This window comes from Poecilia mexicana, unplaced genomic scaffold (assembly GCF_051168715.1).
Source record: "Poecilia mexicana isolate PSO_F unplaced genomic scaffold, ASM5116871v1 scaffold_11, whole genome shotgun sequence".
Lineage (NCBI taxonomy): Eukaryota > Metazoa > Chordata > Actinopteri > Cyprinodontiformes > Poeciliidae > Poecilia > Poecilia mexicana.
Window position 1 is genome coordinate 3,995,050 of NW_028263380.1, and position 15,005 is coordinate 4,010,054.

Below are 15,005 nucleotides of genomic sequence, written 5' to 3' on the forward strand. Positions count from 1 at the left end.
AGCTGAGGTGAAAGTGTTGACTGTGAAGGAATAACAAAAAAAAAAAATGTTGTTTTCACTTATGAGCTCCAGATCATTTTTTGGGAAATATAACGGGGATTTCTGTTCAGGCCTTCTTCAGTCACACTGAGGGAATGTGACTGCGGGGAGTTTGAGGGGAACGTTGCTGATCCCAACAGTAAAACGTACTGGGAATATTAGCTGAGGTTCTACAAAAATCTCATATTTAGATGTCAAGATATTACAAAATTGCTGTCAGGATTTTTAAAAATTTGTTAATCTTAGACAAGATACAACTGTTCTGAAAGTCTGAGATGTCAAATCGAAAGATAAATCTTTGAGTAAAAAGAATTTGACATGATACGTTTTATTTAGCCTGGCTAAGTAAAACCTCTGACACAGTTCTGCTTGATTCTCATTTCCCTTCATTTCTCCATCTGGGATTTCTCCCATTGAGCTGGATTCCTCTGATAGAATTTCATCTGGACCAATCAGCGAACAGTCGCTGTTTCAGAATTGTAGTCTGCCTGTAGTTTGGCCTTCGCACTGGAGGAAGCGAATTTTCCCAGTTTGGTTAATTTTTCTCCAACTGAGTTGTTTCTGATGGGAACTTAGACCGAAAGTTGATAGAACAATGTTGAAGCAGAGCCAGCTTTTGGAAAAAAAATTAATCTTCTCTATTCCAATTAGAGGAAGGCTGTTGCTAAAGTTAACAGATTACTTTAAACCTAAAGCTGTTGGGGTTGTGATTAATTGTGTACTTCCCTGGAGGGAGGGTGTTCTCAAGTTTGCAAACCTCAGACACTTAAAACTTTAGATTACACAACTTGTGTCCAGAATAGTGAGGCATTAGTCTCTGAGTGTGAAGCAAACTAACATCTGTATTTTTGAGCTGCTTTTTCAGTAGAAACATACAAAGAGGCAAAGAAACCATGAAATGAGACCTGAAGAGCCTTAAGATGGTGTTTTATCTCAAAGCTCAGAGCTGTACTGTGTTTGGAGAATGTGTCATCCTATGTTACTGTCAATGTTTCAAAGATTCAAGGTTGAAAGAAAAAGTCGACTTCTAAAATCAGTTTGATTTAAATCAATAAAGTCAGTAGGAGTTTTGAAGGCCAGTAACTTTTTGTCATTGAGTTTAGGACTAAGCAAGAAGTTCCATCAACATGTCGAAAGGTGTCTCCACACGTTATGGTTGGAATATCGACAGTCAAGTGTTTTTTTTTTTTAATCTAATTAGGGTTGGAGTATATTAGAAAAAGACATGTGGCTGAGTAATGAGGCAGGGAAATGGGAGTTGGAGTCCGCTGCAGTGTATGGCAGACCTGACGACAGTCAGATTCTCAGGAGAAACCAGCTAACGACTTCGATTTTTGCTTTAAAATTTTTTTTTAAATCGAGTCAAAGCAGTTGTCCTCACAGCCGGACTCTGAATCTGTCCTCCTCCAATCAGACCTCTCCGTTGCCGCCTCCGGTACGACGGCCTCGTTTGGTTCTCCGTTGCTGGCACAGGCGGGTGGTGGTACGTTACAGACGCTCCCGTCCTGCACTGTGGAGCGCCGTACCGTTCCAGTTGGTAAATATTTGATTAGGACAAAGGCTTTGCGCTCCAGTCAAACACAATTCAGACAGGAGCAGCTCTTTATTTTGTTGCTCCGCTTGTCATTGTCAACACACATCTCCCATTTGTACATTTTTCATCCGTCGTTTTCTTTTTCCATTGATGATTATGGTTTACGACTTTGTTTTTCCAAAGAATCAGTAAAGAATTTTCTTTTTGTAATAATATTTTATCAGACTGTTGCATGCAGTTTATTTTTTAATCTCTGTGACTCATTTATGATTGACTAAACTTACCTCACCTATTGCCGGGTAGAGGATAGTGGAAAGAAAAACACAGTTAGCTGTTTTCTTTTGTTGTTCTTTTTCTTTTTGCTAGCTAAGATTAGCTTTGGAGCACAGCTAATCTAGAAAAATGTTTCCCTTTTTTTTACGTTTTGTACTTAACATGTTTGATTTTAAGAAAAACAATAAAAATCAATATTTCCATTGGTCTCCATCTTGTCTGAAAGGCCTCCCATCATAGAAACGTTCATTTCAATGATGGGTTCAGTTCACTCTGTGTATAAAATGATCCTTAGGAATTAACTGAGATAACGTTCATTTTGTTTTTCCCTTACACTAAACCTTAGTGAACGAGCATCTGATTTTCATGTGCTATACCAACAGACACAAACACAGAGATCCACTTTATTATGTTCAGCTCAATCATCAACTCGCTGCTGTTATCGCACCAGCTGGTCATGGCCGTCTACATCTGTTAGGGGAAGATAGAGGGAATATTTCCCGGCCGTATGTGATCAGCAGGGATCGGGCCGAATCCAGAATGTTTATATCCAGAGGCCTGCTGAACGCTCATCTCCTGACCAAAGCTGCTCAGAAACGGACCAGTGGCTCCAGACTGGACCCATGAGCTCATGGCTGGCTGCACTCCAACCTCCATGAGAACACCAGCGTGAGCGCAGAACTTTGACTGAATCATTTTCTTTTAATCGTCTTAGAAGAACTCTGAATGGTAGCAGCTCACATATATTTAATGGTGTGAAAACAATGGCTGCTGTATGGCTCCTTGTATGTGTTGCAGCTATGTAATTGTTGCATCTCAAGCTGAGCGCTTGATTGGCTTTAATTATTCCAAAGTGTTTAGCTCCAAACTAAAGTCTGCAATTAGGAATAAAGGTTTTTAAAGGATTTTTTTCTATTCTTTTTTTTTTTTTTTTTTTTTTTGTCTGATTGAGGCCATTGGGAAAATTTCATAATTAAATCCTGATGGGTAAATTGCTGCTTGTTTACAGGTGAGGATGTGGAAATGGAAGCAGAGCAGAGAAGAGAAAGCCAAAACGAACAGCTCATATTCAGCTGCTTTGTGGTTCATATTATCTAGAAAGATATGCAAAACGGACAGAATTGCAATTCAAAATGTTGGAGCCCTCTATACATCCAGAGCACAATAAGTATGCAAGTAATAAAGCTGCAGACTACTTTTGTTGTTGTTAAAATATGTATTTTGTGCTTTTCTAGTTTATTGAGGTTGGTGTGGAGATGAATAACCTCGTTTTCCTGTATTTAAAGTGCGACAGGGAATGAAGAGCTGGAGTTTATTTAGTTGTTTTTGACCTTGAAAGCAGACAGAGCGTCTGTCTATTGGACAGCCACTTTGAGAAACTCAGGAACTATAAAATTGGAATTAATGATGCCATTGTCATATTGACTTTTGGTACATCTTTTTCTTTCAAACTAAATCAAGAAGTTTGAATTACATCAAATAAGTCAAATTACAGACCTGAAACCCGGACCATCAACTTCATTACTCATAAAAACACATTTTAGTGTTCAAATATGTTGGACTAAATCACAAAGCTTAGCATTAGCAACAAGTCTGGCTGTTGGAAGGCCAAAACCTGATGTGTTTACACCAGATCAACTTCCTCCAACCATAGAATTGAACACTTCATTCATATTGATCAATTACAGGTCGATCATGATCTACCAGTTGATCGTTAAGGTAGTGTGGGTAGATCACATGACCTTAAAAAAGAAAAAGGTTACACATCATATCATTTGATTGGTATACAGGGCAACCTCACCAGTTGGTGGCGATAATGTTTCCTTTAGTTGTTTGGCAAACATCATTATAGCGAAGAAGAAGAAAAAGAAAAAGAAAAAGAAGGGAGTTTTTCTGCACATGCGCAAACAGCAGCACATGTGCTAAACTAGCTAAACTGCTCTAGCTAGCTTAGCTAAAGCAGCAAAACTAGCTAAATAACGAGTTACCTCCATTTTTTAGCCCTGGAGTTTTTCCTCTTACACTTTAGGTGTATAAAAAATAAGTGGCGGAGCTGGACCAAGAAAGAAACGTATAAAGAATTCTAATATATTTGCAAATAAAAATATGTTTTGGGTTTTTAGAGTGGGTTGGTCATTTTGACTGAAAAACTGTGAGCACCCCTGATCCGCCACATAAAATCTCAATAAAATACAATCAGCTTTGAGGTCATAATGTAACAAAATTAGACAAAGTTGAAGCGGCGTGAGCACCGCTACGGTGTTTACGCACTTTGCCGTTGATTGACAAAGGATTTGAAATCATTACCAGTTTCTATCCGTTCATCTTCTCTCCCTCCATCCAGCCTCTTCACCTCCACCCGTGTTCGGGTTGAAGAGTCGCGGAGTGCTCTCCCGTTTCCCCCCTCAGTCGGACGGGTACGGTGCTGAGCAGCAATGTTAAGCGCCTCAATAAGCGCATGTAAGCATCTTAACCTCTATTTTGCCCGGTTGTGAGTGCAGCTTGGCGACAACAGGCCAAACAAAAGCTTTACATGCAGACCCCGATCCAACCGGGCGCTCAGCTGCTCAGAAACAGGAAAACACACACGGAGGGAACAAAGGCTGGAGGAAAGGAGAGAGACAGAGGAGGAGAGAGAGAGAGGACTATTATTTGAGTAAATAGAAGTCAGATAGTGAGCAGGAGGGGAATGAAAGCGGAGGAGCTTGTTCTGGATGAGTAATACAGGCTGTGGAGCAGAGGTGTCCTGTGTACAGATGAGCTGGGACTGTTGCACCACAACTGTTTGCTTCAACACAACTGTCACTTCCTCCTGCCACAGTCTGCCGCTGACGCCGCTGACTCGGGTAGCGGCACGCAGCCGGGTCTGCTGGTTTAGGTGGTGCTCTCGCTGAATACTCTCGCTGAATTTGCTGGAGCCGGCAGTGATGTGATTAAACACTGCCTGTAGTGGAGCTTAAGGAGGAACCAGATGGACTCGGTTTCCTCTGTCCTGCAGTTTCAAGTTTCAACATCAAGCAGTGAAAACTGTGGATGAAACTAGAAAAGGTCTCATCACCAGTTTGGTGATGTTTAAAACGAAACAAAAAAAGCAATCAATCATTATCAATATCAACTGATACTTGGTGTTATGACGACTGCCAAAACACAAACTCGTCTTGGAGTTTGTGGTTTTTTTGCAGATGTGCAGTTTACAACAGTAAAGGCAGCGATGGTGGCAGAGAGAAACCACTATTTGGCGTTTGTCGGACCGGCTGCAGCACCTCATTTTATTTTCCATGTTTTCCATGTAAGCCAAACAAAAAAGAACAAAGTGGTGCTGGGACACACACAATCGCAGCGTTTCCATGAAATAAGACAACTGGGTTGTCTCAGTTTTCTGCACGTGAATTTTTCACATTTTCAGGTCGTTTTGGACGCCTCTTCCCTTATTAGATGAAATAATCATTTTGAAGCTGTGTCCAGTTTGTTTGTTGATCACAGCATCTGAAGTGAGACAGACTTTTGGCGGCCTTCTTGGTCCCTGCTGATGTTGTAGAAATGTTTCTTTTCCTCTTCATGTGAGCGGTTCAAAGTCCCAGTCATGTTCCTGGCCCGTTGTCACCACAGCAGATGGAATCCGGAACCGTTCGCTCACAGAGAATACAACACAGATCATGGGAGCCGCTGTTATGGGGATCAGATGACTTTGGGGGATGTCGGAGGCCGGAGGGTTATTTTTAGACGTAGTGCCACACACCTCAACCTTTTAAAGCACATCCTCCATTTATCAGTGACCCTGCACCGCCAGCAGCCGCTGGCCCCGAGGAGCTGTTTGACCCCACTGACCTGGTCACTACTTTTTGTCAGCATTCATCCTGGAGGAAGAGTCATCGTTGGTGTGGTTTCCTTTACACCTCGGCTTTGCTTTTCTCTTTTTTGAAGCTCAAAAAAATAAAAAATTAAATGTCATTTCAGAGTTGTGATTTTCAGCCAGTTCTGCATACAAACAGTTCTAACTGGTTTGACGTTTGTTTAGAGACGATCATTTCCTGTGGTCTTCGTCGTCTGACATCCGGTTGTTGAACATGTGACTGCTGTGGTGCGACAAACGTGTTTTCAATGCAGTTTTGCAAAATACACCCAATTTCAACATGGCCGAAAGACTGCCTCATCCCAGCGCAAAAACGTTTTCTTGAAAGACAGGAGTTTCTTTTGAAATTGCCAAAAATAATTTCCAATAAGCGAATTTGTTTTCGTAATTCCAATTTGCGCAGTTTTAAGGTCAGTGGAAATGCAGCTACTGTCCACAATAAAGCAGAATAAATGTTAAATCCCTGCTCCAGATTTGGACACTACTGGGGTCTGGGCCTGTTGTTAACATCAGGCTAACATCAGGCCTCTCGATTGGACCTAGTCCTAATTATATTGAAAATGAAGCTAAAAACAATTTTTTTTATGAAAGTTACCCACTGTGGATTTAAAACTAATTTAAATTACATGAATTATTAATATTTTTATATTTAATATTTGTTTTTGTGTATATATGTGACCATTACCAATGTTATTATAGTTTTCATTGACTGAAGTTAATAGAAATTAATGGGGAAAAACAACTAACTGTGACTACACAGTGCAGTTGACTGAAATACGTTTGATGTTTATGAATCTGTTAATCTTTCAAACTGGTGTCAGATTGATTTTTAAATCTTTAAAATTGACTAAAATAAATTATTTTTACCTTTATTTACATTTTTTCCATTAATTTCCCTCCACACAACAAGCAGTCTGTATCAGCTACTGTTCAACAATAATTGAATACATTTTTTGAAAATGTTATCTTCTGTTGAGCTTTCAGTACCCAATCAATGTAAACATGATCACCATCCAGTATTCTGACCGTTTTTAGTTCTGCACCTAAAAATGAACCAAAATCTGAGAAAACTAAAACTATTACTATTTAAATAATAAGTAATAAAAACTTTCAAACACATTCTAAAAACTGTGACTGAAGTAGAACAAACAAGTCACAACAAAATAAAACTGAACAGTGGAAAACTCTCCTGACTACGACTATAAACATTTTCATCTCCATCATGTTTTACATTTTCACAAAGTTTACATAAAGCCATACAGCATAACTCATACAGTCAGTTTGATGGCATAGAGTCGTCACTCCTGTTGTTCTCTAAGTGCTTGTGTCAGAAATCCGGTCCTCCATAAAGCTCGACATGACATCTTTATTAGCATGGCGCTGATTTGTCCGTTCTTCCTGTAACACTGAGGAGCGACTCCTCACCATCTGACCCGACAGCCGTGGCGACACGCCAACACGCCAACACGACCCAGTCGGTGTGCGCCGGCTGCTTTTCCACCTGCAGTCACACAATTGTTCTGAAGGAGGTGCTGGTCCCGGTTTCATCCCCAAATTGTCGTTCCATCTTACAGCCGACTCACTTTGGAGTCACCTCCCCCAGTTGCCGTGGCGACGTCCGCCTAAGCTCTTTGCCTCTGCGGGTTCTGGTCAGAGAACAGCATGCTAACACCAAACCAGGCACTCGTGTTACATAACATGTGGACAGAGCTCTTTTACCCTCTCCGTCCCGTTGCCCAGACAGCACCCAGTGGAGCAGTGACATTACTGCTCACTGATCCTCAGTCACCAGGATTTACTGCCTTGAACTTTTGACTCATTTGTGATTTTATAGCCATTGGTTTTGTGTCACTTTGCAGGATTTTTAATGTGAGATACTGACCTGCTGTGGTGCATAATTGGCAAGTGGAAGATGAAGTCTACAAATGTTTAACAAGCTAAACTCTAAAGAGTGTAGCGTTCACATAGGACTGATGTACTGACCAGGTCCGCTGTCGTAGGTTTAATATTTGCAGGTTTTTCTGGAACATGATTTGAGGAAAATTTGTCTGAAGAAAAACAGAAAACCTTTTTGAGAACATAATGGTCATGTTTTCTTTTATATGAGATGATGATGATATTTACTTAGTTTCCAGCCTAACAAATAGAAAAATAGATCTACATTTAGTGTCATCCCATAAAAAAAAATTTCAGAAAAAAAATCTTATTTCTTTATCATTTCCAGTCAATGTTTTCTAAAGACTCACTGTGGAAAGGCCAAAGAGCCAGTTGTAGCTGCAGACCCACAGGTTGCAGATCTCTGGCTTAGATCGAATCAGATTCATATTAGAATGGCCTAGTCAAACTCCAAACCTGTCCAATTTCAAATCTGTGCAAGGATTTTGAGATTGACTCCCACCAACACTCTCGATTCAATTTTGTGACCTGAAATATGCAGTAGAGTGTTTTAGATCAGATCACTTTATATTTTAACAGTTTAGAAACCATGAAGTATTTTTGTTCCACTTGATGAATATGTACTGTCTTGTGTGGGTCCATCGCATAAAATCTCAATGAATTACAGTAAACTGTTCCATCGTAGCATGGCGATAAGGGGAGACGTTTGTTGGGGTTTGCACACCGTCTTTGTCGCCTTTGACACTTGACCGAGTCCAAATTGCCAAAGTTTGAAGTATTTTAGAATCGGACAGATACTTGGAGTCATGTAATATAGAGGTGGATGTGATGACATTGGACTTTCAGGTTCTGACTGTATCTAAGCCTCTGGTGTGTAACCTGAGTGTTGCCTGTTCGGCCTGCAGATAGCCGGTTTGCTTTAATGTGAGAACTGAGGACGTAGCGGAAACTCTGAGACCTGCTGACACTCGGCTCAACACAACAGGGAACACACAGCGGATGTCTCTGAAGCCATCTTCATCACTCGCATCCTCTCGGGTCCGCACATATTCGCCAAGACACTGAGCCAAAGGCAGAAGTCTTCATCTGCTAGATCCAGCACTGGTCCAGCTGTGATGCCTCCACAACAGAATGAGCTCCATGTTTATTTAGCTGAGTGTATTTTTGAACAGTGGTAGATCACGATTGACCACTTTGCCACGGTGCAGCGTTCGATGAACATCGCCGGCCGCATTTCCCAGCTGATTGCCTCTACCGGGCACTCCGGGACGGCAGAGCGAGAGAAACTCTGGAGCGAGTGTTTTTCGGCATGTGGGTGTGTGTGACTGTGCTGCGTGTGTGTGTGGGAGTTCATCAGCAGACTAACCATCCTCTTTTGTTCACTTTTAATGCGGAAAAAATGTATCCCCGCTTTTAGAACCAATGTAGGTCTACCTATAATTTGTGCATCTCCTAGCAACAAGACTTTGAACAAACTAAATATATCCACTTGCCAAGGTGTCACTAAAGGCTCGACGATGCCAGTTATGAAGTGGTTGTTTTGAACACAGTGTGTGTGCATCCCGTTGTCTCAGCAGAGGTCTGTTTTATTTCACCAAATGGTTGACGTAGGACGTCATAGGAACGGTAGAGCTTTAGAAGCTGCTGAATTAAGTAACGAAACCTTTATATTTTTGATTTTGCATTCATAAGTGGAAAGCTTTGAGATCAGAGTATCTCCACCAGTTGAGGGCAGGCAGCATGGATGGAGCGAACCTGTTCACCCCTTCACCTTCAAAACTCTTCACACTGCAGTCAGTGGGTCTGAGGACAGGGGGGGTCATCATGATTAATATTTGTTTAGGGATTTCTTGATCCTTTTTTTATGGTTTTGGTCACGTGTGGTTTTTATTTATGTTTTTTATTGTGTTTTATTTGGGTTAGGGTTCCCAGTGTTGGTCATTGACAGAGTGAACTTGTATTATTATGTCATTATCAAGACATTATTTGAAAATGGTCTCAAGACAACAATATTATCGTTTCTCGTGATAATTACTGGGACAATTTATCATCCAGCAAAATGTATTATCATGACAGGCTGAGTTTATTCCTTAAAGGGGCGGTGTCATGTACTTTCCAGCCATTGTATAGCACAATCAAGCAACTATGATAAGTATGTTACCTTCAGTTGTTATAAAAGTGCTGTATGTGTTAAATATGTCCTAAAAGAAATTTGACTTTGTGTTTTAACACCTTGAATTTGGGTCTCTGTCTCTTTAAAAACTCCTGCTTTTTCTGAAACCTCCCCTTCAGGGAGTCATCTCAACACGGTTCCTCTATTAACTCTTTAACGTTTTTACCAGCGTTTCACTGAGATGTAGCTCCTATAATGAACTCAGCAGGTGTTTGCTAATTTTTCCGGCTAGTCTGAAGGAGTGGGGAGTCACGGGAAGGGCTGTGTTTTGCACAGCTGAATGGTTGCCATGGGAGATTAGCATATTTCTCAAACCTGCATGAAAGAATCAACACAACACTCCAAGTCCGTCTCTGATGAGCGAGTGACATCATGACATGATGTAACGCTAAGAAAATATTTTATATAATTCTCCCCCTTTAAACTGAATTTTGTGGCTATAAAGTGACAAAATGTGACAAAGTTCAATGCCACTATAGATTATTAATTTTATATAAGACGAGCAGTTCAGTCTGAACTTTAATCCAGTTGTAAAACAGAACAAATTGTTTTTAGAAACAAAGTTAGAAAACTCTCTCATGTAGACTCTTCCTTGTTGAGAGGTGAAGTGTGCTTCATCCGGACTTGGAGCTGAATGCCACCAACCTCCTCTCATCTCCTCTGGGGCCCTCAGCTTCCACAGGGCCCCTCTTTGTCCTGCTCTCTCTCTCTCTGCCACTGTACTCAGCAGCCCGGCTCACCGGTAGCAGCGAACGCGGCTCCGCTCTGCCATCAGGCTGTCACAGCGCCGGTGACTCATGGTGTTTATCGCAGCCGCGGGCGTGACACTAGAAAGCATACACCAGCCGGCCCCGTGCATCTGCGCCGCGGCCTGAGCGTGTGCCCCTGTGAAACCGAAAAGAGCCGTCATCAGGTGATTGTTGGCTCACTCCGTCAGGCTTGTTGTTTACAGCAGATCGTTGCGTCTCGATCAGCGGCGGAGCCAAACATGGGGCCACTTCAGGAGCCGGTGGCACACGGCAGGGAAATCCAATTGAAGTCACTCTGTGTTTCCTGATTGGATGTGACAGCAGGGATGGTGTATCTACTTGACAACGGACGTCTGTGTGTGTTTGACACTGTTTTCTAAAACAAACAAGTTCTTCTTCATGCATGAGATTAAAAGGAGGGGAATCAGTTTGATATTTAGAATTAAGCTCTCGGTCTTTCTCCGTCTTTCTCTCTTTCTTTCCATCTCTCTCTCTGTCTCTCTGTCTCTCTCTCCATCTCTCTCTCCATTTCTCTCTCTGTCTCTCTCTCTCTCTCTCAATCTATCTGTCTCTCCGTCTCTCTCTGCCTCTCTCTCTGTCTTTCTCTGTCTTTCTCTCCGTCTCTCTCTCCATCTCTCCGTCTCTCTGTCTCTCTCCATCTCTCTCTCTGTCTTTCTCTCTGTCTCTCTCTCCATCTCTCTCTCTGTCGAAAAATGTCTGAAGAAAACCCGTTTTGTCTCTGAGGAGCTGTGTGATTGGCTAATCCTGGTCTGAAGGATTTGATGAACACTGATTTAAAGATGTGCTCTCTTGTTTTTGTCTCCTGTCTCTCAGACGTGCTGGTGAACGGGAAGCCATGCGACTGCGATGTGGTGGCAGACTGCAGAGTGGGCGACGCCGTGACCCTGGAGGTTAAACTGACCAACCTGAACAAGAACCCGGTGGGCCCGCTGTCTCTGACCGTGATGCCGTATCAGGACTACCAGAACGGGGTCCAAAACTACGACCTGGACGAAGCGGTCACCTTCGTCGGCTCAAACACCTTTTTCATCGACGTGGTCAGTCTGTTTCAGAACAAACCCTGTAGACGGTTGGGTCAGTAAAGCCACAGGCGGTTTGCAAAAAATATTCATACTGGTTGAAACGTCAGTTTATGTTTTAAGATGTTAATTGGTGGACCAACTCAAATCAGATCATTCAACTCTCTTTATTTACAGTAAATGCGTTTCTGTTACAAAACCTTTGTAGTTTTTAATTGGTGTGAAAAAAATCTGAACACTTGAATGTGACAAACATGCAAAAAAAAAAAAATGTAATCAGGAAGGGTGCAAACACTTTTTCACTCCACTGTATATAGCAACAATTTATAACAAATGTTTACTTGAAGCACTTTACAATACACACACATAAGTGAAGGAAAAAAATCCTAGCAACATGTTTAAGGGATTGAAATAGAATATCCTGGTTTAAAATAACACAGAGCTTCTTAACTGTATTATTGGAGGTCAGTGTAAAAACTGTTGACGAAGGTCAGAAGGTCAGAGGTTTTTTCCCAATTGGAATAATTGGAAAATATATCATAAAAAGAACTGGTCCAAGCACAGAGCCCTGTGGTTCTCCACCAGTAACCCTGAAACAGAATTATTGTTCACATGAACAAACTGGAGTCTGTCAGACAGATGGGATTTAAACCAGCCTATCACTGTTCCTTTAATACATACAACATATTCAGTCCCTTCTAAAGGAAAATGATGACTGACCATCAAAAGCTGGACTGGTTCTACCAAGATACAGGTCCAATATCTGACACCAAGCCGCCGGACTGGACTATGGTGTTACTGTTTAAATGCTCACACACCTGACCAGCTACCACCTTTTAGATTTAAAAAAAAATGAAGATCAGATGTAGATCTGTAATTTATTAGTTCATATTGATCGATTGAAGGTTTGCAGTAAGCTTCCTTAAAGCCTCCGTTTGCTAAGGATAGGCCGATCATTTCAAACGGAACGTTTCTGTAAATAATTAGATCTGGCTAAGGTTGATGTTTTTCAAACAGCTGATATTTATGATAAGTCAGGAAGCTCAACTGACTCCAAACACCCAAACACAGATCAGCCTCTGTAGTTACATCCTGTGCTGCATGAAGTGACCAGTTTGGAAAACCTTTAATAGAATCTTTATTGGCAAACTTGACCAATAAAGATGATGCTGGTTTTAAAATCACACAACTTATTCCACTCATTTAAAGTTAAAAGTGTGTTAAGAGGAAGTAAAAAATAAAAGCCACAACAAAGTTTAACCTTAAAAAGAGAACAAGATGTCAGTGAATACAGAACGGGTTCGAATTAAGAGCTAACCGCTTCTAAATGGTGTCGGGATGAGGGACTGAGAGCGTTCACGTTGTGTTTCCAAGCTGAATTACCATGGTAACGTGCTGAGGAGACAGACACATGCTCTGGTTCAGCCGGGCCCGATGCCGACATGCAGCCTGATGTTGGACAGCTGGCTTGGCGAGGAACCTCGAAATAAATTAGACTTATTTCAACATGTCTGCACAACACGTACACACACACACACACACACACATGTGTATGTGTGTGCATGTGTGACACAGAACTGTTTTTAGAAATAAAGAGAAACCAGTTAAAGAGCAATAAAAGTATTTGTTGGCAGTGAAACTCCTACAGTTCAACTGTGTTACTTGAAATCCTTAAACTAAAAGTTTTAGCACCGGATGGATCCAAGAAGCGAAAGAAAGAAAAAACCTTTTCTGAGTGTCAAACACAATGCAGGCGGATGAAAGAGACTGTTAGGAACAAAACAAAGAGCTTAGAGTCTGAAAAGAAGATGAAAGGATGAAAAAAGAATCCCAGTGAACGTGTGAGCAGCTTAATTTTGGTGATTGTTCTCACCTTTTTTTCTCTTTTTACAGCAAAAGCAACATCTCACTCTTACCATGGAGATGTTGGAGATAGAAGAAAAAGGGAGTAAATTTCATCCAAAAACTCAGAAAACTGTATTATTGAAATTCCTAAGAACCTGAAGCCAAACGTTTACTTAAAAAAAACTCAGAAATGTTGAGATCAATCTCAGCAATCTTCAGGAAAAAACGTGGAAATCTCTGAGCTCTGAACATCAGACATTTGTGAGGAAAAAAAAACTTTTTGAGTAGAAATTTTGATATTGATCCCAAAAATTTTCTAGGAAGAACTTGAAATATTCTGAGTTTAAGAAGTCGTAATTTTTTTTCTTTTCTATCTACAATGGCCCTAACACATTGTCATCCTCTCTGCTGGTGTGCCCAGTTTAATTCATAGTCAAAAATACTTTATGAATCCCAAGGGGAAACGTTGTAACTCATTAATTAAGACTCATCAAAGATTTGTTGAAGATTGTTCATGTAGAAATGACAGCAGGGTGTCCACTAACGGCTCTTGTTTCTGTCGCAGGTTAAACCCAGGGAGAGCTCAGTGTGTGAGGGCGCCCTGCTCTTCCTCTACACCGGAGACTTCTACCTCAACATGAAGGTTCAGGATGACAGCGCCCGGCGGGAGCTTCCTCTGGCCTGGTTCACCCTGCCTGGCGTCCACGTCAGAGCCCAGGACACGCCGCTGCAGGCCGGGGCCTAACGGACCCAAACAGCTAAACGTAGCACAACGTGGTGCAGATGTAACAGCCTGGATGTGACTTCGTTACAGGTTTCTGCGTCTGTTTGAAGGAATCGACACAACCTGCTCACCGGAGGACATGTTTTCAAAAGCTAAACTGACACTGATGATGAAAACCAAACTGACTTTGTCTTTCATTACAGGAAGCAGGAGTTAGCTTAGCGCTGTGAGCTCTGCTGAACCTCCAGACACATTTAGCTGTAAGAGTCGGCTTCCTAACTGAGAGCCAACATGATGAAACGTTTTATCCCCTCTGTGAAACCGCTCTGTTTCAACAACTCTATACTTTTTTTTTTTTTTCTTTTGTTTACTGCTGCAGAATCATAAGGCATTGAGATATTGATTTATTTAATTAGCTGTGTGACTGGACTGATTATGCTGATGATAAACTGCTGTAAATAAATGCTAGAAAAAGCAACATGTTGGTCAGTTTGCTTTGTTTCATCCGTCAAACAGTCTTAGTGTTTTTGATCACATCCGGTCAATCAGTAAATCTGTCGGTCAATCAATCATTACCAGACAAAAATAGGAGTAAAACAAACACATGCAAAAAGATAAAATAGATAACAGCTCTTAAAAAACCCACAGCAACCAATACCTGACGTTTTGTCAACTAACTGACTAGTGGGGGAAAAACTAACATTACAAAAGAAACTTAAGCAGTTGATGTTATGCTGAACTTATTTATTGGTTTTCAGTGTTTATCTTTCAGGTTTTGGGGTTCAGACTCCTTCAGACTAGCCAGCTGCAATTAGCAAACATCTGGTGGAGCTGAGCGTCTGCTGAGCTCATTATAGGAGCTACTGCTCAGTGAGATAC

At 41.3% G+C, this 15,005-nt stretch overlaps 1 protein-coding gene across 2 annotated transcripts in view; it reads left to right on the plus strand.

Annotated features, from left to right (window-relative positions):
- Positions 1-14,604, plus strand: part of trappc9 (trafficking protein particle complex subunit 9) — a 217,169-nt gene extending 202,565 nt beyond the window's left edge. For both annotated transcript variants that reach the window (XM_088010081.1, XM_088010082.1), the window contains 2 exons: positions 11,352-11,575; positions 13,968-14,604. In XM_088010081.1, the coding sequence (XP_087866207.1) occupies positions 11,352-11,575; positions 13,968-14,147 (404 nt within the window). In that variant the 3' untranslated portion in view covers positions 14,148-14,604. The remainder of the gene's footprint in view (positions 1-11,351; positions 11,576-13,967) is intronic.
- The last annotated feature ends 401 nt before the right edge of the window (positions 14,605-15,005 follow it).